Source organism: Puntigrus tetrazona, chromosome 21, assembly GCF_018831695.1.
Source record: "Puntigrus tetrazona isolate hp1 chromosome 21, ASM1883169v1, whole genome shotgun sequence".
Taxonomy (NCBI): Eukaryota; Metazoa; Chordata; class Actinopteri; order Cypriniformes; family Cyprinidae; genus Puntigrus; species Puntigrus tetrazona.
In genome coordinates, this window is record NC_056719.1 from 13311398 (window position 1) to 13339221 (window position 27824).

Genomic DNA, 27824 nt, shown 5'->3' on the forward strand with positions numbered 1-27824 from the left:
TTAAGTTAGGGGTACCATCATTTTTGTCCAGGTCTGTTTCATGAGTTTATTTTTTTAAATAATTCTGTTGAAGCATGGTTGAAAAACAATGTCTGACTTTCATTGGTTAACATTTATAGAATTTTATTTATTATTACTTTTGTCAGATTAAAGTTATTTCTGTGACCATTGTGAGTTTTTCTTTCATTGACCAAAGGGTACCAACAATTTTGTCCACGTCTGTATATATATATATATATATATATATATATATATATATATATATATATATATATATATATATATATATATATATATATATATATATATATATATATATATAATGATCTGATCAAAAGTGAGTCGTTACTTAAATTGTGATTATGGACTAGTATTTGTCAATATTAAGCCACAAATGTCGATTTTAAAAATGAAACCTACATGTTCTGCATGTCTTTTAATGAATGGCGCAGGCATGCAGTTTGTTTACTACATGCATGACGTTCACGGTATTTACAGTGTCTGCCTATTTTTTGAGGAATAATGACAGAACCTTTCTTTAATGTTTTAATTTTAATAGTAAATTACCTAAAATGTTTTTTTTTGTTAAAAGATAAATGAAATTCAAGTTTTATGCCTTCATTTGATATCCAAAAATAAAAATAAACAACATATAATAAAACACAAGTTTACTCTAAAACAGAATATAATAAATTAATTTATGCTATCAAATAATTAGCTATGCTAAAACAGGTGAGAAAAAAATAAAACATTTTAAAGTGCCCTTAATATGTAATTTTTGTTAGACTTGATGTGAATCATGATTTAATTAATTAGACATGCTTTTTAATTTAAATTAAATTGAATTTTACTATTAAAAAGGTGTTAAGAAAAATTTTAACGATAATAACAGAATTTGGAGGGGGGAAAAAATAATTTTGTAAATAAAATAAAAAAAAACAAACAGATTTTATAGGGCCCTAGATTAGGCAAGCGATAATTCTGTCAACTGTTCTGAAATGTGAGCTGGCTCAGTGTGCAGCAGCGCGTTGTATTGCAAACGCTGGTGAAAGAAAGAAGACACAGTACAGCTGATTCACGCTTTTTTCAAAGGACAGATTTAATCTTATAGTTTGTGTGTATTTAGCCATCTAACCTGCATGCTGTTGAATCTGTTTGCAGGAAACCTTATTATAAACTTGAAAGCTGCAAGGATGATTAAAGCTATGTGATGTTTACACACAATCCCCCAACTGAAAATCTGGACATGATTAAGCAAACTCTATTACAGATATTTGTTGTTGTTGTTATTATTATTATTATTATTATTATTATTAACAAAAATAGGCCTGTACTTTGCCATTTCAAAATTCCATGACTTTTCCAGGTTTTTCATGTACAAGCCCTAATAATAGCAAGCACGCTGTAATCACTTAAAATGGCCCACCAATGTGATTTCGCAAATGCTCTGTTACCTTTCCCTCCTCTAATCACATGCCGGATCCATCACCCCGCTTTGTTCCAGGATCTCGAAATTTACAAATTAAGCACTGCTAATAAGACGCTGCACATTTTTTGTGGGAAAGCAAAAAGTTACTCACACTGATTTTGCTATGTTAAAGGTGGTCATGTGAATTTGCCACATTCACCACCAAGACAAAACTACTTTGTTCATAAGTATTTACATTTCGTTTTTTTTTGTTAATCTGACCGCACATTAAATGTCAACAAATACTTAACTGCTATTTACTCCATTTGCCCTAACAACATGATAAGTTCTTATTTAATGTCACATTCAAGCTTTTTTTATTTTACTTCTTTTTTTTTTCTTCTCGGAAGAGCTCTTCCGTCAGAACAAGGAAGATGAGCGTTTGCCACCAGTTTTATATAAATCATGTTCTATATTTTCTTGTTGATTTATATTGTGAATAATTTGATGAAAGTGGGGCCTTTTTGTTACTGTGCTGGAGGCAAGTTTCGCACACAGTGAATGGAACCCCTTCACCTTTGCACTGATGCTGCATAGACAATACATTTCTTAAGCCATTTGCATCTTGGCAGCTTCCCACAACGATAATGCCGGGGGTTTGCTGCTGTACCCGTACCATCACAATCTCTTAACTGCAAAGCATTTGTTTGAATTGCAAATAGAACACCGTGGTATTAGCTTCCTGCTAGCTTCCACTCCTGGCTGACTTTACGTATTAATTATTCTTGAGTTATATCTATGAGGTAAGTTGAGGTGCAATGCCTGGGCTTGCACAACAGATTTCGATTATGTAAGATAATGAGGATTCACAGCTGGGCTCATCTAGTGTCTCTCATGTGAGAAAGTCTTCGTTGTAACATACAGTCGTGTTTTGAACTCTTATCAGATTGCAGTCACAAGCTTGTTCTGTACATTTGTAATCTTTGGATCTGCCTACCTCACATCCTATCCCATTAGCGTCGATTCTATTCCTCAAATCCCCTCATAGCCTAGCAACAATGCAAATACCTGGCTGCAGCTTTCACAAGAGTCCTCTCCATTCCCAGAGAGTGCGTCCAGCGCACAGCATCGCTTCCTGACCTTTCCCCGCGCAGTCTGTTGACAAGCGCATCAGGCCCAGCACCTGGGCCAGTCATTCTAATCAGGGAGCCTGAGCTGGTCTGATGACGTCAGCTTGGACTGGCGCAGGCCAGTGGGACATTCTCATGGCATTGGCGTGATTCTTTTCCTGAATTCAATCCAGGGACTTGGACATAGATAGACAAGAAGGACTACATCTCCAGCTTGTGTTAGACTGGAAAATATCAACGAAATATGAAATTGAAAATATTTTATCACTGATAGCCACGTGTTTCTTGCCCTTTAGCAACGGCATCTTCCTTTCTTGGTAGAGTTTCATTGACACGAACACTTTTATGTTGTCGCAATTTAATATAATTGACATTTTGCACAATCAGGTTTATTTACTCTGTCAGCCTCTTAAAGAGCCCTCATGTTGGTATGCGAACTGTAATACAGTATGTAATGTAAAAAAGTAACAATCAGAAGTGTTTTAAGAAGCTGTGTGTATTTAAATGTATACATTATGTATCATAATATAAAAACATTGTCCTGTCCATCATTATACTATAGTTATTCAATCTGCACATTACATGTTTTCAAGCAAATATTATTACAAAACATTTCTATTTGGTTATTGATAACACACATCTGTACTTAAATAATAACAGAAACAAATAATTTAATGGTTTTTACATTATGATGTGCAAGTAGGTCTGCATTTAAGAATTTTAAACGTAGAAACAGTTTTATTTCCAGTTCAAAGCTAACTGGTTTGTTAGCCAGTCTGAAGTTTGTCATTACCATCACACAATATCAAACATCCATACACGTACCAGAATCCACTTGATAAATCTGATAAACACTTTAACATTGATGAAACGGTTTAAAGAAGTCTTATTTTTCAAGCTTTCAAAAGTGCCTTAATTAAACAATCACCTGTATATAACTTACATTATAGGAGGGTATAAATGTATTCATATCCCATTCTGTCTTCGAAAGCCCACCTGTGTTAAGATAGTAATCTAATAGCATTTTAGAGCCTGTATGCAGTTCCTGCCTCTAATTTGATCTTTGCTCGATTCTTTTGCAGGAGGGGGTGGGAACAGAAAAGGCAAGAGCAAGAAATGGAAACAGATGCTTCAGTTCCCTCACATAAGCCTGTGCGAGGAGTTACGTCAGACTATAGGTACTCATCTTGTGCTTACATTACGTGACATATATATGAGCTAATATATAAGTCACTCGTGTCATATAATCAAATGTAGAAACAAAAAGAAGGTTGTTTTCTCTTCAATTATTAGTTTCTTGGTCATTTTCATGGGGTCCTTCTATACTACTTTTACAAGATATAAATCTCAAGCGTCCCTAGAACGTGTCTGTGAATTTTCGGCTAAAAATACCCCAAGGATAATTTATTATACCGTGCTTTAAGGGCCTCTGTTTGGGTGGAAGCCTAGGGATTTAATAGTTGACTAAACATTCGTTTGAGGAGTGTGTCACAAAAATTAAACCGATTCCCAAACTCAGTCTATTAGGAGTGTAATGATACACATATCATGTATTGAAGGGTACATCAGTGTGATCATCCTCATCCCCTTGTTGGTGGAATGCACTCGTCAAAGAGAGCAATATCATTTCCTCATTATCTTCAGCTGGGATGGCATTAAAATAAAGTGACATTTTATATATTTTTTAAAAAGTTGTATACATACTAGTTTTTAGAAATTAGCATATTTTAAAAACCTTTTGAAGTGGAAAATGTCTATTTATTTGTAACGCACTGTGCTGCGTTCATTGTCACAGAAACATCCCAGCTGAAGATAATGAGGACATTACATCGCTCCCTTTGACAAATGCATTTCAAACTATTAAATAATAACACGCATATGCCCTTCTCATTTCAAAGTCCCCACTAGCAAGGGGATAAAGATGATCACTTTGATTTGGAAAATGCCTGTGAACCGTTCGATACGCATTACACGTATCGTTACACTCCTGATAGATAGATAAAAATAGATAGATTTTTCATATTTGTGATGCACTCCGTTCCACAGAACTCAAGATGGCAGAAAGCACATCCTTGTTTAATTAACATCATTACCTTCCCCATATAAGTTGCCTTCCGTTCAGTGTTAGTTTGTCCAGTCTATGCTGCGTTCATGTGATGTCGATGTTTGTGTGTGTGGCTACCCTTCTTTGTAGAATTTACCTCACTGTGGATTTTAAATGCAAAAGACTATATGCTGTTTAATGTATTTTTAAATGCAAAAGAGAGGGCTGGAATTTTACAGCTTGTGCATTGATTACTCCCTTAACAACAAACAATTTAACCAAAAATCTGTTTTTAAAAAGTTTATTCTTATGTTTTTTTTTTTTTTAAAGCCTTTTGATATATGGTTTTCTAAGTGCATAGACGTCAGATAAACTCACGTAAATTTGTCTGCGAGAATAAGTAGCTGTGTGTCAGTGAATTAGATCTGAGAAACAGCATCTTTTGGACATGGCGACAACACACTATTAACACAACTCAACCAAGTTTCGCCTACTCCTATTTTTTTGCATATGCCTTGGGCGAGAATTATTTAAATGAGGGATATTGTGACGTGTGCATTCCCGGAAGAAAACTGCATTTGAGACATTTGAGGGAGTTCAGAAACAGTGCTTGGTGTTAATAATAAATGTGCAAATGTTTTCCATCCAGCAGTGAAAAAACAGCAATATTACAAACTGAATGAAGTTAAAAACTTAAAGCAAAACAATTAGATACCTTTTAATGGACCTGTTATTAAAAACTATCTGAACTCGCAGAGCAATATGCCAATGTGCTAGGGATCCAATCCTAAAATTGTTTGCTTTGAGAATGGAAAAATACAGAACCTTAGCAAGCAGATAACTACTGATAATCTCACTACACTTTACCACACTATTTATTATACTTTATATTGAAGAGGAAAATATGGGATGGAAAAGCAGAAATTGCAGTGCGACTTTACTGGCTTCTTTGCAGTACTATTTGGCACCACAAATGGTTGTTTCTTTGTTACAATGACAATTCAGTTGAAAGTACCTTGGTATTGACAGGGTGTTTTTTGCATTCATTATTGTCACACATATGCAGAGAATAGCAAGCGCATAGGTTCCCACACAAAATACTTTCCCATCTTCTTTTGTCTCTCTTACACCTTCTGAGGATAGTATATTAGTTCGCCTGTTTTTCTGTCAAAAATGTTTTTTCTATATTGGCTAAAAGTTATATAAAATAAGCGTAAACTGGGACGTTGAGGCCACAGAATTTTATGCCTTCGTCAGCAACAAAGTACACAGATTAAATGTGCTACTGTTGTAGAGAGGAGAGGAAACTGTGGCCAGGCCAAAAAGAGGAAGTTGACTGTAATTTTTTTTAAATGTTTGTCACTTAACCCTTCTCAAGAATAAAAACCAAAAAACTGTGAATTGTGCAGTTATCATCTTTGATTTCACACGGGTAAATGAAGACTAGATACATTTTTGAATTAATTTTATTTTTGCCGGTTTGCTTTGTGATCAACTTTTGCTGAATCAGTTTCCTTTAGAAATCACATAGTATTCTTACTAAATACAGTTGCAATCTTCTCACTTCTGCACCTCCTAACTTTGTCAGTTCAATATTATAGGAAATGTGCGATTCAAATAGGTTTGATGTGACAAAAAATATCGTTAGGGTCACGATACTGGTATTCTGTCACAGATTTGTCTTTTGACAGCTTAGATGGTGGTGGTAATGTCAGTGATAGAGCAGTTTTTTTGCAGCATGGTTGTGGAAGAAATCTTAAGGTGTTGCACAACCACTCTTCCTGACTTCCTGACCATTGCTAGTGTGATCTTGAGCATGTGCAATGCCAGGGAAATATGCTATTTTCCCCCAGTCTCTAACCAAAAATTTCTCCTCGTATCTAAATCAAATAAATAAGAATGTAGAAGATGTTTGCATTTGTTTTTGAAAATGTAAATGCTACATGGCTGTGCAGCGGTGCGTGGTTTTCATTATCATTCATTGTAACTAACAGTGTGGGATGAATTACCTTTCATATTTACTACTACTTAGAGTTAGAAGATGGTTCACACCCTAACCCCATGTATAAGCAAAGCTGAAGTAATAATAAGATTTAATTTGTAAATGCCACAAAAGTCATGTACAGTGCACGTACAAAAAAGTCTTTATTAGTTTAAATCCAATCATATAATTTCCTCCTAAATTTGGAGCCTAATTCACCCTAATGTCACCAGATTCTGCAAATGAGTTGTGGTTTAGATGGGAATCAGCTGTGAGACGCCCTGGAGTCTTGTATGGAAAAGCATTGATTCATGATGTTGAAGAAGGCTTCCTCTGTTTCCCACTATCCAGTTGTATTAGCATAATACCTGACTTAATCAGAGTTCATTGGTGAAACTGGTTCAAAAGGAAACAGTCCTACAAATATTAACCAACTGCTCTTGAGCAGGAAGTGAAACACTTGGTGTGTGTGTGTGTACGACTGTGCCCATCGAACATCTTAACGTTTTGCTCACTTACTTCCTGTTTCCTTTGTTAAAGTTACTGTTTCAAGCTGTTCCAGCAAGTTTTTTTTATTAGTAGAATTATGACTGTGACAAATGCCATAAAACTTTTGTGAATAATCCGATTTCCCATCTAACTGTGTTGCCTCTTTAGTTTTATGAGAATCACACTGGCTTTGCCGTAGGTGTCTGAGGCAGGAACTTAAGTGCAAAACCACAAATGAAGGACCAAACAATATAAACATTGAAAATGCTTAAAAGGACGCTTAAAAGAGCTAAAGAAATAAAGTTCCCCTAGGCGTCTCTGATTATTTTAAACCTTTCACGCCTGGGGTGTTCCCTTTTCATTTAATGTGCTCCTTCAATAATACCTCTCTTCATCATTTGACATTGTGAACGCATCATGTCTTGCCACATTGCTTCGAGGGGGGCTAAAGATCAGTGTGATCAAGTTTTCTTCACTTTGTCGACAGTGTTACAGTATATCAAATGTTCGTTATCTGTTTTCTCTTACAGTTTTTATATAATATTTAACAATAAATTGCGACAAAGTAGGCTGCATGGTGTACATTCATATCACAATGAACAAAATATCATAAACGACCATTTGTTATTATGAAGAACCAATAGTTTGTACAGTTTCAACGACAACAGAATTGGACCCATGTTATTTAGTATTCATAGTGCACATTGTTCAAAAAAACAACTGTCTTGGTAGTGTTTTAAAATGTTATTTATATATAAACGCATCACTATTGCTCCGCCCCCAAAGTAAATGAATATTTTTTTTAATGTTATTTTTTTTTTTTTTTTTTTTTTTTGATCAATAATTTCAATATGCTATAGGGTTGCTACCAATCAAATAAAAAAACTGTATTAAAAAATCCATTTTGCATAGAAGCTGCATTTTTAAGTGACATTTACAGTAGATGTATTTACAAATACTGTTTAATTCAGCTCAGATGTGGTATAAATGCATTTACTGCAATAACAATTGCATAAATAATACAATGTTTTCAATGCCATTCTAACCACATTCTGTAGTCTTCACACAGTGAAAGCATGTGTTCTCAAGGCTTTTTTTCATGATGAGTGCCATACTCACGCATTATTAACTAAGCAATTATGATATCATGAAATACGATGCATAGAACACATGACAAATACATAATTTGATCGCTTGTAGCTTTTGTTATAAATGTGAGCACTTCAAAGACGTTTATTGTCATGCATATTTTGAAGTGCTCTCGAAGTGAACTTGATTTTAACAATATGACTCAACTTCTGAATTTTCTTCCTCTCCATTAAAAAACTGCAAAATGGTTTTCAGATCTTGCTTTATTCATTGCTTATGTTCATGATCCTGTCCTCAAGGATAAAAACAAGTCCTGTTGTACTTTCATTTTCTTGTTTCACATGGAAATATATCATTAAGGAAACTTGTTTCACTAAATACTGAAATCCTCTGAAATGTTTTAAATAACAATCACAGCTACATATAAACATGATTGAACAGTATAGATGGATATATGAATAGATAGATAGATAGATAGATAGATAGATTCAAAGACCACTTTCTCACATCTTTATGCAAGACAGTGTTTCCAAGCATGTTCAGTCTTGTCTAATTGTTGTGCTTGAAATCCATTGGTATTCTCATGAAAAAGGTCATTCGGGAAAGCCTTGGGAATTTTTCAGCCAGTTGTGTCAGATTGTGATGACAGACCCGAAGGGAATTGAGAAAACATGTCTGCATTGGCTTTTGTCAAAGGTCACGTTTCAGTTTTATATATGAGAAAGTGTTTATTTTATTGTCATTGATTCTTAAGCTTAGAAGGTGTCTACATGGTGCTTCAGACCAGACTAAAGCAGACTTTTAGATGCTTTTCTCTATTTTTAAAACCCAATCACTTCAGTTAGTACCTTAGAAAGCTCTCAGTTTTCCTGTTTAAATGCAAGAAACCAAAAGACAACCTTCATGGCAAATGACAACATGCCCAGAAGCACACTCTAATCCACCCAGACATCTTGGGTTTTACTTTCTCTGCACACAGTCAGGAAGGCTGACAAAAACAAACCGGCTCAACACGCATCCATGCCAAGGCACATATTCCAAACAGTCATTATGGGGCCTATGGTTTCCATGTCAGGCTTCAGTGGGCTTTTGTCTATATGGCTTTTGTGAGCCACTACTGCAACTGTTAATGAGCCTTTCAGGTTTACGACATTGACTGTATTTTTCCCTGGTTGTATATTTGACTTTGTTATCACAGAATTGCCCCCACTAGCTAAACAATGACAAATGAAATTAAAATCACCCAGTGCTCTTGGAGTAAAATAGAAAAATCAAATTGGAAGTTTGTTTTTATATTTATAGCATAGAGCCTAGTTAAGCAACAAGAAAACTGTGACCAGTGAAAATGTTGAGTGGCTAGTCAATGCTGTCAAATTGTCTTGCATCAATAATGGTTTGACTGTAGTTGATGGATTCTTTTGAAATGTTTTGCATAGCATTCACAGTGATATGTAAACATGAATGAATTGCACAGATACATTTCAGTGGACCATTTTCATATCTTTACAGTGATTCCAAGCTTGCTATTTCACTTGACACAGTCAGAATTAAAATTTAACAGTAACAGGCTGTATTTGTTTTAGTACTTTTAAGATTCTGTTTGCAAAATGACAGTTCTGGCATGATTTATTTAATCTCTAATCTTTTTTTAAAAAAAAAAGAGGTAAAAATGTTTTTTGTAAACATTTAAATTTTTACAAAATTTAAATTAATTTCAATATGCAACTGCTGCACACTTGTCAACCATGTGTCAACTATGACACATTTCCATATTCATAGAGCAAACGTTGTACTTGATTTAATCTTGAATTATAGAAGTCCTTTTGAGCATAGCATTTTGATGTTGTTGTTGTTGTTGTTTAGGGTTTTTTTAAGCAATGAATTGTGTAATAAAACATTTAAATTTAAAATTTGTATTCAATGTTGACTGTAATGACGAGCTTCTCTCTTAACTCCTATCTCTTAACTCATTTGTCAATTTAATAACAGGTCATTAAACCCTTCTGAGAAGTTACAGTATAACATGGTGAGACCCTTTTCGAAAGGCCAATCTCTCCTGACGATTTTGTATGTTTAAAGGAAACCTTGTGACCACATGAATGAAACCATGTTGCTGCTCATTTAATCATTTATATAAAATGTTCATGGGGGTCAAACCTGCTTTGTTTTTTAAGTGGTGTTATATAGTTAAAGACCACCCCGGGAGGGGGAAGGGGGGAAGAGGAAAATAAAGCGGCCTCATGTCATGATCAATTATTAATACCATATAATCATTCTGTATTCTGGCTACAATTGAGGCAGTTTGTAACTCATCAGTAAAGCTTCAACCAGAAAGACTTTGACCTAAACCACTGAACAAAATCTTGCACTACATGCTCATTGTGTGGCAAAATGCCATTTTTATGACATCAAACTGTATGTACAATCAAATACAGTTGCCCCAGAAAATGTTTGGAGACTTAAAACTTAAAACTGTGTTTTAAAGAAATATAGCCCAAACACGCTTTTTAAATTTTGTAACTTTGTTATGGTTAAAAGATAAAGAAAGGAAAATAATGTTTTTTATATATATATTAAAGAAAAGGTTAAAGAAAAGTGCTGCATAAATATTAAAGTTTGAGAAGTTGTTCAAAAAAAAAAATTGAATTTGGAATTCAGATTAGTAAATGAGAATCTATTTTGCTAAGCTAGCATTAGTTAAGATTCTTGGAGTCCCCAGCAACTCATTCTGGGCATCAATATGAAAAACACAATGTATGCTGGTGGCCACCATTCAATTTCAACAATAGTGCTGAAGACAAATAATTCTTTCAAGAGATCTTATCTTCTCCAATTAAAACAAATGTATATCAACCAAAGTAAAGTTGATTGTTATCTGCAGTACAGCTTTGCACTTTTTGCCAGCAGCGTTATGAAGTAGCTGTAAGCTCTCCATGTATTTATGCGGCATTGCTATCAATACCAGCCTCCTACACACTGCCTCTATATCGCTGCAGGTCCACACACTCCCAAATGCCTCTGTATAAATCCTACTGTCTCTTTGCATATACCTGAGCAGCAAATGCAAATCTCAGCCATTGGCCACTGCCTTCCCACTCTGTTCACTTCAATGCATTTTCTCTTCATAATCACACTCATTTCAACCACTGTATTAGGTGTGTGGTTTACTGGCTATTTTACTGCAACGATTAATTAATTGTACGTAAGGCTATATTACAATTGTACATATAGGCTATAATCAAATTGACAGAGCTTTATATATAAATCAGAGCAATTAATCTGCAAACATTTGGACATTTTTAGTTTATTGGTAATCATGCCTGTTTGGTTTTATTTTGGATTTTGGAAAAAACTTTTGCATTTCAGCAATTTTGTGTAAATCTCAGTCACTCCAAATTACATAAATTAATTGTCTTACATATACTGTGTATCTGCATCATGTTGTTCACTGGCCACCCGATCTCTATAGAACTTGGTTTATTATACATTTATGAAATTAAATAAAAAAAAAGTAATTTTAAATATAATTTTTTAATTATATTAAGTTAAAATTATATTTAGCACACTGTGCATATTCTCAATGCATACTGCTCAGTTACTTCTTAGTTCTCAATAATTTCTGCATATTGTTCAGCCTGTGTACTTTAAGAATATATGATGACATTTCAGTGTTTGATTTATGAACATAAATGCATTATTTTTGAATTTGGCTTAAAAGGAACAGCCTTACTAACCTTGGGGTGTGCCTTTAATATTTTTAGGATGTTGTCGATGGTATTGTCCATTTCGTTGTGGTCAACTAATGGTTTTGTCTCTTCGGTTTCCTTTCCAAAGCGAGAAGAAAGGAAAGTGCTATTGATTTTTATTGTATTCATCGATTGTCTCCAAATGATATTTACTCATTTGTGTGTGTGTGTGTGTGTGTGTGTGTGTGTGCATGCTTAACTCCACCTTTTCAAAGCCCTTAGTCACTGTGTTATATGTTGCTGTATTTCCACAGAGAAAGACTACAACAGCCTTTGTGAGAAGCAGCCAATCGGACGCTTGCTATTCCGGCAGTTCTGCGACACCAGGCCGGAGTTGAGGCGCTGTGTCAAATTTTTGGATGCTGTGGTGAGAAGCAGACCACTAATTATTCTTCACTTTAAAGACGAAACATTTTTGTTTCCTTTCTTAACCAGCAACCTGCTTTGGATACAGTGAAACTAGTAAGTTAAGGGTAGTTCTAGAGCAGTGTTCAAACTATAGGATTTACTTTAACACTTTGTTACCCTGTTAGGTCAATGTGCTGTTTGCGTGGGCTTAGGAAGACTTATGAAGGATTTTTAAAACTTAGACTTAAAAACGTATTAACTGGCTTTGGAAATAGACTTTAAATGCTGTTCACACCAAGGCTGATAACGTTAAGGTGATAAAGTTTAATAATAATTTTTATCCTATGAGAATAGGGAAGTCCACACTACAGATATAATAAGGACACAGAGGAACAATATTTTTGGAATGACTTTTAGAACATTTTATTTTTTCCAGCTCGTGAACGATAAAAACATCAACAGTCACCTGAAATGAATAATCTTGTTCATTTAAAGCAACAGATGCCATAACTGAAGTCTGTAAGTGTGGGCGCTAACAAAAATATTGTTGCAAGTATTTATATGCTTATTGCCAAGCTAGACAAATTTAAAAGTTGACCAGCAGAATTCATTAGAAATCAAAGAAAGCCAAATGTCTCAGATTGTATAAGGCATGCATAGTCAAAATTACAAGGTATAGTGCTGACCCGTTGAAGGAAGTGAAAATTTAATAATGTGCAAAATAAGCCATTTAATTTCAGCAGTTTTGTGAAAATCTCTTGTTTTACATGTATATTGGCATAACGCGACTCTAAATCTGCAGTTAACTTGTAGTCCATTAAATTAAATTACATTTAAAATCGTATTATTATTATTATTATTATTATTACAGAAAACGTTTAAAAAAATGTTTAAGCTTTCAAGGCATAAAATGCATGTACATAGCTCTAAAATACGGGATGTAAGCAAATGCACTGACCTAGTACAGAAAGTGAACTTTCAGTCAAGTGGGCTTTTAAACTGTCCTTTATTACTATTGGGCCCTGCAACAGAGTTTCTGAATGTAGAGCATTTCAGTGTTAGTCTGCTGCCTAAGATTTTGAACAGAGCAAATATTTTTTTTAATCAAAGCAATCATACAGACATTAATTTAGTCTTATATTGCCTGCATCCATTTGTTTCTCTGCCTTCACCATTTTCAAAAGTTGACCTAACTTTGTGCAGGAATTTTGGGGTCGCATCTGCAACACTATGCTTCTACCTCAAGTGAATACACACTAGCAAGTCCAACTTATAAGAAACGTCAGAATTTCTCTTCCACACCCGTAACTTAAAAGCTTGACATAGTGGCCTTGGTAATAAAATCATATTCAAACAAAAACGCTTTTTCTGCCCTTCAAAATCTTGCATTTCAAGGCAAATCTTCTATTTGTAAATATTTTGACGTTGACATGCCATTTCAGGTATGGAATGCAGACTACCGCTTACTCTGTTTCTGCAAGCTAGAGCATAAACATCACAATGTGAATATCGCCTTTCACATACATGTGCACACCCACGTGAAAAAAAAAAAAACATGCTGGTATTTGTTCCACCTTTAAAGATTTTGACGTTGCATGTTCACTTGAGAAACCACTGAACCACTACTTTTTGAAGTTTTATAAATAAATGTGAATGTAAAACCAGATTGTGCGATGCATGCCTCTTCCACAGTTCTAGGGTGTTTCGGGTGGTTGCCAGCACATTGCTATGTGAATGCTACTGTGGTTGCTTGCTGGTCCGAGTCAAAATCTGGTCTCTCTTTCAATATTTGTATGTTTTTCATAGACTGCGACTACAGTCAGTTGCATGTTTGAAAATGATCAAGACAAGTAATTGATTGGTAAGCATTTTAGTCAGGTGGTAAAGCCTTCAGCATTGCAGAGCCAAAAATAAGGCTTTGTAGAAATTTCCCCTCATATAAGTTATGTAACATGTTTGTGAGGATGTAGGGAAATATGTAGTTTTGGTAGTGACTTCTTTTCTTATCATTTTTGTTGCTTTTGATGGGACATTGTATATATCAGAACACTTAAGAAGTTATAAAATTATTAATTTTTTGTATTGTTTTTGTTTTGTGTGTTCTGCTTTAGCATTTAAATTTTTTTTGTGTGTGTGTGTGTGTGTGTGTTTTGTTTTTTTTTTTTTTTTTTTTCAGTTTTTTTGTTTTGTTTTCCATGCATGCAATTACAGATAGGACATAGAACACTATGCTAAGCTGAAATTAAACCTTTACTGAATGACAGTAATGCAAAGACATCGTAAGTTTATAAATGATAAAGAATGTACAGATCACAAATATTACAGCTAATTGAGCTCTATCTTTTCAGGCGGAGTATGAAGTAACGCCGGATGAAAAGAGGAAGGAGTGTGGACAGGAGCTCCTAGACAAGTACCTCAACCTGAAGGTATATCATCATTTAAATAGTTGTTTTTTTAATTTCCTCTTTGATTTGTTCATAGCAAAATTCATGAGCTTGCAAGCTTTTATTTGTTTTAAAAATTTAGATTTTCTAATTCTTCTATTTGCAGTCAGAGGACTATGTCCCTGAGGTAACAGAGGAGATGGTGACTAAGTGTGCAGAACGCTTGCAACAGGAGGCATGTAAAGAGCTCTTCATGGAGTGCACCAAGTGAGTCTTTGAGACAGGAAACGCTCTTATTATTCAATTAGATTGCACTAGTAGATACTCCTACACTGCCACTGTCTGACAAACACATGGCATCAGAGTACCGTTTTTCTGTGTGAAACGAAATTTAGCATTTTCATGCAAATTAATTAATTAAATCAGGACGTGAGCGTCAGATTTTTTTCTCTGTGCACTCTAGTAACACTTTATCTCAATGTTTTCTTTCTTGTAGACTGATCCATGATTTCCTGAGCATGGCCCCCTTCGCAGACTACCTCGATAGTATGTACTACAGTCGCTTCTTACAGTGGAAATGGCTGGAGAGGTATAAACATCAACTGAATGCATTTTAAACTTTTTAGTTTTGTTTATAATGTGATTTTTTTTTTTTTTTTTTTTTTTGGAGTTCTGAACTCTTAAGTCTCTTTTTAAATGACAGAAATTATATGTAGCTAGCTAAGAAGTTTTTCTTCACCACCAAGTAGACTCTAATTATTCCTTTGGGTGCCATGATTTATTTATGAAGCTAAGCTTATACAAACCAGATGTGAACTCTGAACTTGCTATTTATTTACTTTTAGTCATAAAAATGTCCTCTGACTGAAAGTCTAAGTCAGGTCTGGACAATTCCCATCCAAACCTTTTACAGGGAAGAATATGATATGCCGGATACAAATACTTTCACTCTCATGTACACATTAAGAGGCCTAGTACACTAACCATCTACTTAATACGTTAAAAAAATGGTCTTAATTAGATTAAAGTTATGCGTTTTAACATTGTGCATCAGTGTCTCTTGAGATATAAGCTTCTTGTGAAGGCAACAGGAAGTTTTTCTACTGTAAAAGTATGTTATTATTAAAAAAGACAGGGTCATATTCATTCTTATGAAATGTAACTTTTGTTTATTATTCTCTTCCTCTCCTCGACAGACAGCCAGTCACAAAAAACACATTCCGTCAGTATAGGGTTTTGGGAAAGGGAGGCTTTGGCGAGGTGAGTCTGAAATGATTAAGCATTGCTCTGTTTATGGCAGAAACATATTGAGGCGTTATTAGTTATTATCTGGAATGTCACTAAATCAAACGCTATCTGTCTGCTCCAGAGTTCATAAGGCTAGTATCCTATTTTTGTTACGCTATCAGACATAAATCCTTCAGATTATTATACACATTGCCATTCAATGTTGGCTGATATAGAGAATGCAAGTCTCCAATTCTGATTTCCCTACCAGATAGCTAATCGCATTGAGAGTCTATTTATTACTCTCTGCTGCCCTGTGGAAGGTCCTTTTAAATTAATCCCTTTGGGAACTGTGTCATATAAGCTATTTCTTGCATTAGTTTTGTTTTATATAAATTATATTTTATAATTTGTAGCATATTAATTATAATGCTTTCTTTATCCTGAATTAACATTAATAATTGTGTATATTATATTGTCCATACTGGAACCTTTGGTAAATATGTCCATATTTATTACAATTATTCAGTTATTCATAATTACCACAATTATTGGCACACAATTATTGCAACGTCCTTTTCCCAAGATAAAAGCTCTGAGTTCTCTCCTTCTCTAATGCCTGAAGAGTTTGGAGAACACCTAATAAGAGATCATTCCTTCATCCACAATCTCTTCAGATCCTTCAGAATACCAGCTTCATGTTGGTGCTTCTTTTCAGTTCACCTCACTCATTTTCTTCAGAGTTGAGGTCAGATGACTAGGAGAGCCATGGCAAAAGCTTCATTTTGTGCTCAGTGATTCATTTTTTTGTGTTGATTTTTGCTTTGGATTATTGTCCCAATGGAATAGCCAGCCATGGCCATTATTAAGAGTCAAAAAAAAAAATTTTCTGTTGGTATTTGAGTCCATGATGCCATATATCTAAACAAGATGTCCAAGACCTAAAAAATAGTCCCACAACATAAAAAACTACAGCAGTACATTTCATTGTACACATGCAGTACTTTTTTGTCCTTGTGTTCACCAAAACCAGTGTTTGCTGCTGAAAAAAAATATTTTTTTTTAGTTTCATCTGACCATAGAAGCCAGTCCGGGCTGATAACTGGAGTATTTTTTTTATTTTATTTATTTTGTATGATCTAGGAGAATTTTTCTTGAAACCCTCCCAAAAAACGTGTGGTGTGCTGTTTGACAATTTTAAGGTTTTCTGACCCAGAGACTCAACTATTTTCTGCAATTCACCAGCAGGAGATATTTTACTCAAAAGAATTTCTAGGAGTGACAATAACTGTGGCCAACATGTATTAGAGAAAAATATTTATTTCATCATGAGATTTCTTCAATGATAAGTTGAAGATTGTTTTTTAATGAAAGATCAAAAGGATAAACAATGCCTATTTATTTTTACAGACACCTTTGTTCATATGTATCAAGTGTGTCTTGTGTCTTGTGTGTGTATATATATATATATATATATATATATATATATATATATATATATATATATATATATATATATATATGTGGGGGGTGGTATGTGACCAAAATTTGCAATTCGCTCTTTTAAGGCAAGAAAATGAATCCCAGCAAACCAAAAACAATTACCAAACTGATCAAAAATCCCTTCCATCTATACCCCAAAAAAGCATGAAATATCTCTTTGTATACTGGCTACAGCCTTGTAATAAATTAGTATTTTTATTTAAATATGTAAAAAAAAAAATGCCTCTAACTGTGCTTTTATTTTTTTATTATATTTATTTTTTGCACCCCAAGGTCTGTGCATGCCAGGTGCGGGCCACAGGGAAGATGTACGCCTGTAAAAAGCTTGAGAAGAAACGCATCAAAAAAAGGAAAGGAGAATCCATGGCTCTGAATGAGAAGCAGATTCTGGAGAAAGTCAACAGTCGGTTTGTTGTAAGCATATGAAAGGCTTCTATCACTTGATCTTGTGTGTTTTGTTAAGAGTGTCTCCGTATCTTTTTATCTCTTCCGCACATTTTTCTACGAACAAAAATGTGAAGTTGTTGTAATTCTGACTTCTGTTTTTGGGCTGGTTAGCTCACAGAGGCCCTGCTCTTGTCATTTCCTGTGAGATCACAACTGAGTGCTCTTTCTGGATCTTAAAATTTAGACTAAATAAAGGGATAGTTCACCCAAAAAGGTATATTATGTTATGTCATTCCAAACACATAAGTCTTCGGTACACAAATTAAGATTTTTTTTCTGAGAACTCACTGACCTCGCAAGTATCCTAACATGTTTAAGGCTTAATCTGTGGTATAACCGTAATAATCACATATAAACATTGTATGCAATATATGTATGTGGATACATTGTTTACGTATGTGATATGCTCCAAAATTGTGGTATAGGATGATGCAGAGGAGACAAATTGTTGAACTCTCAGTGGTTAGATAAAATTATAAGAATCCTACACAAATAAAAAAACTGTTTATATCAAATTGAACACCCAACATGCAACAAAAAGGTCTTTCAAAACCTTAACATCATATGGTAATCCCTATTTTGAAGAAATGATAACTGTATTTGGGGTTTGTGTATCCAAAGGCCTGACCTCAAGCACGCTATTTTGAGTTGTTTTGCTTGGCGGTTATTCTCGGGATTTTCTTTTAATTTATCCTCCATTTTTAGACGCTTTCCCACACAGGCTGTATCAAATATGGGAATTCTGTTTTGTAACTGAACCAATGTACCTTTCTTTTTTCCCATAAAGGTGAGTCTTGCGTACGCATACGAGACAAAAGATGCCCTTTGTTTGGTACTCACGCTGATGAACGGAGGCGACCTGAAGTTCCATATCTACCACATGGGAGAGGCAGGTTTTGATGAGAAGAGAGCTGTGTTTTATGCTGCTGAAATCTGCTGCGGGTTAGAAGACCTCCATCGTGAGAGGATAGTATACAGGTGAAAACATTCAAAATGAATTGCACATACAACAACAAAAAACTGATAATTGATTTCATTCAAATTCTACTTCAGATACTGTTATTTTGTGTCTAATTTTGATTGTTGACTTACTTTGATTGTTTTCTTTGTTCATCCTCTATCAGGGATTTAAAGCCAGAAAATATACTACTGGACGATCATGGTTAGCAACATGTTTTCTTTGTGATTTCCTATGAAATTAGCTGATTACTCTAATGATAATTGTGATAGTCTACCCAAAAATTTAAATTCTGTCATCAGTCACCCTCATGTTGTTCATAAGACCTTTGTTCATCTTTGGAACACAAGTTAAGTCAAATTTATTTTTGGTGAAATCCAAATTTTCTGACCTTCCATACATGGCAACAAAACTGAACACAGCTGCGCCTTGGTAACATTTCAGTTACGTTGCTGTCTGTGGAAGAGCAGAGAGCTTTCGGATTCCAGCAGAAATATCTTAATTTGTGTTCCAAAGATAAACGAAGATCTTACAGGTTTGGAACAACATGAGAGTGTATTATTAATGTAAGAATGTTCATTTTTGGATGAACTATCCCTTTAAAGAATAGCAGCGTCTCATTCTAAACTGTAGCATTTATGTTTGCCACAAGAGGGGGTAGAGTACATAATATTGTTTTCAAGCCATACAATTCAACATCCACATTTATAACATACAGTTATAGCTGTAGGCTGTTAACTAGGGCTATTAACAAAATACATTTTTATCACAAATTAATTACAGGACATGCTGCAGAAGTCCCACATTCATGGAAACCTAGTAATAGCAAGGAATTTTACTAATATTTGAAACATAACTGAATGGTTTGAAAGCAATAATCAAAGGTTTTTGTAAGTGTGATTTCAGCAGAATTATAATAATAAATCATTATGTTGTTACAGAGCTCTAAGGAAATCATGGACAAATCATAGACATTAAATGATCAAAGTATGGGAACAGTAATTGAAATATTTCAAAAGTAGATCATTCGAATATATGATTTTGGCATATGTAGTTTTTTTTGTTTCCATATAATTCCATATAGTTTATTAGTAAAACTAACCACTTACAGACATCATTTAAGTTTTTACATGAAAGAAGTCATTTAACAAAGTGTTTCACTTCAGGTCATATACGTATATCAGACCTGGGCCTGGCTGTGCATGTACCAGAAGGTCAGACAATCAAAGGACGTGTCGGAACTGTGGGGTACATGGGTATGTATTTGCCTTTTAATGACATGTAAACAATATCAGCAGCAGCAGCTGGATCAATCATTGTAAGCTGAATATGTTTATGCCCCATCAGCCCCAGAAGTGGTGAAGAATGAGCGTTACACATTCAGTCCAGATTGGTGGGCCCTCGGCTGTCTTCTGTATGAGATGATTGAGGGCCAATCACCCTTTCAACAGCGCAAGAAAAAAATCAAGAGAGAAGAAGTGGAGCGGCTAGTGAAAGAGGTTGAGGAGGAATATTCCAGGGTGTTCTCAGAGGATGCCAAATCACTCTGTAAAATGGTTAGTATCCAAAGAAATTATTTTATCAAATTATTTATTGCAAGCTATATCCGTTTACTGATCTAAATAATTAACAGCATTTAAAAAAATTCCCTTTAGAAAATCCCCATCCCCATTCGTCTTTGAAATGTGCAAAATGGAAACAGTGTTACAATTTTAGTTGGCTATATAGTTCTGAGATGCCTTGAAAGATCGATAGTTCATGTAAAAATGAACATTCTGTTATAATTTCCTACCCCTTGTGAGTAGTAACAGGTGAAACCTATATATATATATATATATATATATATATATATATATATATATATGTATATATATATGTATGTATATGTTGTTTATATACAGTATGTGTGTGTATGTATGTGTATATATAATATAAATAATTTTTTTTCCTTAGCTGCTAGCCAAAGACCCTAGTGAGAGGCTTGGCTGTCAGGGGGATGGCGCCACAGAGGTGAAAGCCCACCCTATTTTTCGTTCCATCAACTTTAAGAGGCTTGCAGCAGGCATGCTCGAAGCACCATTTATTCCAGACGTAAGTATATTCTAAACCTCTAGTTTGGACACATTTTTGGGGAGGATTATCAACCACAACTACTGTTGTTATTACTATTGCTTATTCACTGTTTTAATAAATTGTTCACCCAAAAATAAGTCTGACTCATGTTGTTCTTTCTTGGAACATAGACATTTTGAATAATATACTAGTCACTCTTTTCCTTGGATTTACATTTATTGATAAAACACATTTGTGTAAAGAAAACAACAAAAGTCAGAACAAAGTGTGACTTGCAAAAGATTTGTTCATGAATCAGACATTGCATCTGGTGCTTTTGTATGTATCAGCCTCAGGCCATCTACTGTAAGGACGTGTTGGACATCGAACAGTTCTCCACAGTGAAAGGGGTGGAGCTGGAGCCCAAAGATGACTCCTTCTACAGCAAAGTATCAACTGGAAGCGTTCCCATCCCCTGGCAAAATGAGGTCAGAACACTACCCAGAATAACCTCAGTAAATGTTTTACCCTGAACCCTGATTGACGATTTACGACCAGCGTGCAATAAAACGGAAATTATAATTGACTTTGATAATGTGTGCAAGCAGACTTCAGTCAATGCAAATATGTGATATTTTTTCTTGACATGCATGTAACCCCCCTGCCGTTATGAAATTAACTGCCTTGTATAATTGGTCTGGTTTTAGGTCAACCCCACCCTGAATCTGATGTGTTTCTTATCTTTACATAAGATGCGTGCTTGCAAAATAAAATGAACAATAACACCTAGAAATCGGCATGAGATGCAACACAATGGCTTAAAGACTGCTATCTAAGGGTCAGATTTACTAACAGCTTGTGCCAGCACAATCTGTCTTTTAGCATTAAAATAGTACTGTTGGGATTTACTGAAGATGCACAGCAAAGAATTAGCGCTGAAAATTTCATACATTTCATAGATTCAAGATATTAGAATGTGAGGTAATTGTATATCTAACTTCATAAATTCTAATATTTACAAATTACTTTTAATATGAACAAGGGTGATTGACATTGTCATTTTAATGAAACTTTACAAATATATTTAAAACGGCTGTTTTAGAGGCACTTCAGTAATCCAAGATTAAATAAAGTGTTTTATCTAATATGTTTATTTTCTGATAACAACATTGTAAGCCAAGATAAAAACGATTAAAAACAATCACAGCAATGGACAGAATTACATAAAAATGTCCATGTGACAACAAGCCCTATGTTTCCCTACATTAGTTTGACTTTAATTCTGAGTGTATTATTTCATTGATCCATTAAGATGATAGAGACGGAGTGCTTTAAAGAACTCAACATCTTGAATTTTGATGGCACTGTACCCCCTGACCTGGACTGGAGAGGTCAACCCTCACCCCCACCCAAACAGGGCTTACTGCAGAGACTCTTCGGCCGGCAGGTGAGATTTCCCTCACAGTTTTCTATTATTTATATGCCGTGTTTTTTTTCCTCCATGGCATTATTGTTTGTTCCATTAGTAAATGAGCTTGTCAGCCCAGCCAAAGTGTATCTGAAACTTTTTGTATCCTGTTTGATACTGAAATCGTATATGGCATTGCAGGCGATTCTCTTAATGAAATTAAATATCAGTGTGCTCCCTTTTCCTGCTATATAATTAGGCCTGATCCCAATTCAATTTTATACCCCTACCTTTATGCCACCCCTTTCCCCTTGTCCCTTGAAACAGAATGTGAAAGGTAAGGGGGGAAAATATTCCCCTAAGAAAGGGGACACCCCTATTATCATACGTTGTCTAGCTTCTACAACACACACAGCTGTACTGTTTTAATGCACTGCTTTTACTGACACACACACACACTTATCGTAATTTGCACAACTTCAGGATGAAACAGGTTGCCGTATTTAAAATACTGAATCGCAAAATTATATTTTGCAGCAATGAGAGGATTAAATCGCTAAGTATATCCACTCATTGTAAGAAGAGACATACAGCTTTCAGTACATGCAACTTTCATCTCTTTTTCAAATCAAATTTTGAGTGTCGATAGTGGATATCACTCGGATCATACATGAAAAGAGTTCATTTGCAAAATCAGATTTTTTTTTTTTTTGTCATGTTTTTATTTTGTTATCATGTTTTTGTGTTAGTTAGCTGTTTTGTTTTATTAACCCAACTGCAGTTTTAACTGAGATTTAACTGGAATGCGCGGTGAAAAAAAACATCTTTCAAACTATTATCTGTTTTTGCAAATAAACTCTTCGTATGTTGTGCCGTCAGTAATGATTTAACATCATAAAACTTGAGTTTTGTTTTGGTTTTTTTTTTTGCAAGCATTTCTTTGAATAAAAGCACAATAAATGTGAACACCTAATGTAGCATAAAACAAATTATCACTTTCAATTAAATGCCAAATATAATTACATTTATTGGTTTTTGTTTGCACAAACAGCCATGTTGCCACTGTATCAATCATTTCAATCATTTTTTATTTATATAGCGCTTTTAACAACACAGGTTGCATCAAAGCACTGTAGCCTTTTTAATGCTGAGATAATTTTCATGCGTCTTCTTTTCTCATACGAATTGTGGTCCTGAAAAAAGCCCTTCCTCCTACCCCTACCCCTAACCACAAGAAAGAGATTTGAACAGGGTAGTGTAGGGTAAGGATTAGAAATGGGATTAGGCTTTAGTCAGATAAATTAAATCATTTGTATAATATACTCTGATAAAACATACATGTATAACTTTTTAGAGGTTTTTTCCTTGCTTCTCAATTTTATTTGGACCTCTAGGCATTCTTAGATCAGAATGTAAATGTAAACAAATTTGTATTACAGACAAAAAAGTATGTCTGTCATTGTGAAATGATAAAAAAACAACATGTAATGTTTTAGCGAATGCAGTTTTTTTTTTTTTTTTTTTTTTTTACTGTGTCAAAACAGGAAGTTTGGGCTGTGCAATTTAAGACGTACTTCCAAACCATTATTTTCTACTGTTAATACTAGTCAGTCTATGTGTTTTCTAGATAGTGTGCATCTGCAAAATACTTGTGAACTTCTATTAGCACACTAGCATAAAGAGACAACCTAAATCCTTTTATTCTTGATTCTTTTAATGCTTTGTGAAAATGTGTGTGTTTGACTGTGCATTTGTCTGTGCTGCCCCCCCAGGAGTGCTGTGGAAATTGCAGCGACAGTGAGGAGGAGCCCACACGGCTGTGAAGGCGTGGCCTGGCTGTGGCTCCTCCCCTACACCACTGAGGATCTCATTTGTTTACAGTTTTTGCACATTTGTATTTTTAAAATAGCTCTATATAAACATTGGAATGTATATTTTCACTATATAGCCATGCAGTGTATCTTATTTAAAGTCATCAAAATGAAAAGGACATATGTGTCCAAATTAGTGTGACGTAGAAAGGACAGATCATTCAACACTGCTCAAAGTCTCAAAACCGGTTGACACAACCGATCCTGTACTTTTCTTCAGTATGTCTTGCAGCCTCTTTGCGCTTTTTTCTTTTTTTTTTTTTTTTTTTTTTTTGTTCTTGTACGATTTCACACACATGTACAGTATGCACTCTGAACATTTGTTTTAGATGCGGGGAGCAAAGGAAATTTGCTTTTGCAGATATTTTTATATTTATATTTTGAATTTTATTTTCTTATGGTAATCTCGACAATCAAATGACACCATTTGTATAAAACCGTGATAAATGTGCATTAATGGAATTTAAAAAAAAACAAAAAAAAAATCAGTAAGTGACTATAAAACAGAGGGAAATTTTAACATCATGAATTCTCTACCAGAAGTCTCAAATATGTTAGGTTACTTAGCTAGATGCCTAGAAAACCAAATAGACGTGACTAAAGTGCATATATGTACAATAACAACTACAGACAGTTGTACAATGTTGTAAATATGCGACACTCATCTGTAAAGTCTACAGCGCGTCTTCCTGATAATTCTTTTCTGGATAATTAGGAAAAACATCCTGATATAATCCTGTGTGGCCCATATGTTACAAAATGAGTTGAATCACAAGGCATTATTTTCCATTTACGATATATTTCACAACATGACTGGTATAACATGACACAGTAATTTGTCATTCCAGCTCTGAAGACCGAAAGACTTTAATTAAGGCCTGTTTCACACTGCACACGTAAGCAGAGCGTAAGCAGCGCATATATTTTGCTGGCGCTCATGTTAACAGATTTGAACATTCACACTGGACGCTGAGGCGATGCTGCAGTGCGTTGCAGAGCAGAAGGAGCAGTATTTTTGGCCAAAATATGCATGTCGACATGAAAAATGAAAAAATTTACCATAAAAGTGACGTCTACTGAGTTTTACACAGTCATCAAATGACTTTTAGCACTGCCAGGAAAAAATGCAATCCCTGAAAACGCATGCATGTTGGAGAGTATCCCAGAACATCATCAACATAATCAGCATTGTTTACATTCAGCACATGCATGCTTTCACTGAACCAGTGCTGTTTATGTTCAACATGCGTACTCTTTCGGCTGAACCTAAACAACGCTCATTACGTCAATTTACATTTTTGTACACTCACCAGAATGGCAAAGTACTGTAACTCAAATACGGTTCAGAAGAATTGATGAATAAATTACGTTATTGTTTTCTTTGCGCACAAAAAGTATTTTTGTAGCTTCTTGAACTATCCCTTTAAGTTTTATTTATTCGACTGTAAACTATATTTATATGGTATGTGTGGGAAGGGAAAACTGTAGCGTTACAGCAGAGCATACTGACCATTATAAATGAAAGCATGTAACAAACAAACATGGCAGCTAGTGGTCAGAGGAATCTTCTTAAAACAAACAAAACTAGGGAAGACACTTATTTTACCCATTCTTGATTATTATTATTATTTATTTTTTTTAATTTTTTTACTGCAGGATACAATCCACAATTCAGATGCCAGAGTGAAAACACAATGAGCATGTTCTGTTTTCTGTAGCTTTCGCACTTCTACAGCTCTGCTTAAGCATCCAGTGTGAAACAAAAATAATACACGACTGATGCTCAGCACGCCATCATCGGTTAACAGTTCAATGTGCTAATAGACATTAAAAATGTTATTTAATGTTTTAAAAGTAGATATGAGCAATTTTAATGGGCTGCATATCATTTAATTGCTGCTTTTTTATACATGGGTCAAACAAAAATTAATTTGCCAAAAAGAAATGTTTTGTTATGTATTCCCTGCAATCACAATAAGCTCTTTACCGTTTCAGTTGCTTGGAAACATGATGTCTTGGGAACTAAATTTGATCTTGATAGATGCACTTAAGACCAAACCAGTTAAATTTTTGCCCTCCATCTTCATAGAAGGTGCCTTTTGAAGTATTAAGGTACATCGTTAAGTATTTTTATTCAAATGCCATGTTTTTGAGTTAGCTTAGCATTTTCTATTTTCTTTGCTGTTGTTTTACCTCAGATATTACTGTGCCCTGTGGATGTTTTTTTTTTTTTGTTTCAAAACTTGTGAATTGTAATGTTGGACACCATAGTAAATCGCAAAAAGCTTTGGGACTTTGTATTGAAGCCTAGCTGAATGCGTAACACCGGTGACCGGCCAACTCAAGGGTCTGTAAAACAGGAAGTCCATGGAAAGACCATCAGCTAATGAAATGGTGGCTCCTTGACTGTCATCACATTTCTCATCCATCTGCAGTTTACGTTAATTCTCTTGGATAAACTCAAACACATTCCAGTCTCTGTACAGTTGTAAATTTGATTTTAGATTTTTTTTTTTTTTTTTTTTTTTTTTTTTTTGTTTTATTTTATCTTTTCGTTTGTTTAGCAATAATGGATTTTATAGGTATAACTACTATATAAATGTGTATAAATTGATAACATTTTGAATCTAGAGCGAGACGGAACTTAGTTTGACTCAATGTTTTCCTGAGCCAGGCTTTTAACACTGTGAAGTGATCATTTCTGTCACAGTTGTACATTGTTTGTTTCTTTTGTGCAATGCACTGGTATTTTCCTTTTGCAAATTTATAACTGTTTATGTACAGAAAGTGTGCCTAAATGCTGTATGTCTGAGTGTATGTGTGCTTCTACCCGCACTGCATGTGTCCATGTTTTTTACCATAACCACTAGTGAATGCCTTTTTCTTTTTTTTTTTTTTTTTTTTTTTTGCCCTAAATCAGTGAAATGTTACATTATAGGGGAGCTTTCAGTGTTTGTTTCTTTTATAAGAGGAAAGATGGAGAACTTCAGGCTCACTGATAATAATGTTATCTGTTATTAGTAATGCCAGTCATTTCAATATCATAGATTTCATGTTTACCTCAAGGCAGTGGTGGAGCTAAACTCAAAGTTTCTTACAAAACAAGACTTGTACTGAGAATTAGACATGCCAGTGCTTTAAGAGCTCTGTGTCAAAATGAAAATGGCGAACTTCCAGCCACCTTTGTCAGTGTTATTAATTAATTTCATTTGTCAACAATAAACACAGACCCTGTGATATAAACTCTGTCATATTAGTATTTCTGTTGTTGTTGTTGTTGTTTTTTAACATGAGTATAAACACATGAGATTATTCCTACATCCTTTAAGCCTCAAAGTGTGTGGTGTCAGTTTAAGCCATTAGCAAACAACATGCCATTGAGGGCTATAGAGTCAGATGTGTTTTTTTGTTTTTTTTTTACTGTATAATGTGCTAATATGAGTAAAGAATGGTATATAACTGGAGAATCTGGCCATTCTTTTTTTTTTTTTTTTTTTTTTTCTCAAAATGAGGTTTAATTTGTCAATGTGCCATTGTTATGTTCACTTAATATTGAGTTGTTTTGCTGATAGTGACTTAATTGAAATTTTAACATATCTCTATCATTTTCTTTTCTTTTGCATAATATGTATGTGGAAGTCCAATAGCCCTTTCATTTAAGGCCAGAAGAATGTTTTGTTGCAATGAAAACTTTTGTGTTTGTACCTATTTATCCCTGTTCTTGAAGCCTTATTTGTAT

General features: G+C 34.5%; 1 protein-coding gene across 1 annotated transcript in view; it reads left to right on the forward strand.

Moving 5' to 3' along the window:
• The window catches only part of grk6 (G protein-coupled receptor kinase 6), a 30185-nt gene extending 3198 nt beyond the window's left edge, over positions 1-26987 (forward strand). The window contains exons 2-16 of the mRNA XM_043222083.1: positions 3621-3716; positions 12142-12254; positions 14584-14661; positions 14786-14886; positions 15116-15208; positions 15816-15879; positions 17623-17763; positions 18584-18774; positions 18921-18958; positions 19921-20010; positions 20102-20310; positions 20708-20845; positions 21157-21294; positions 22119-22253; positions 23987-26987. Of these exons, the coding sequence (XP_043078018.1) occupies positions 3621-3716; positions 12142-12254; positions 14584-14661; positions 14786-14886; positions 15116-15208; positions 15816-15879; positions 17623-17763; positions 18584-18774; positions 18921-18958; positions 19921-20010; positions 20102-20310; positions 20708-20845; positions 21157-21294; positions 22119-22253; positions 23987-24037 (1676 nt within the window). The 3' untranslated portion in view covers positions 24038-26987. The remainder of the gene's footprint in view (positions 1-3620; positions 3717-12141; positions 12255-14583; positions 14662-14785; positions 14887-15115; positions 15209-15815; positions 15880-17622; positions 17764-18583; positions 18775-18920; positions 18959-19920; positions 20011-20101; positions 20311-20707; positions 20846-21156; positions 21295-22118; positions 22254-23986) is intronic.
• The last annotated feature ends 837 nt before the right edge of the window (positions 26988-27824 follow it).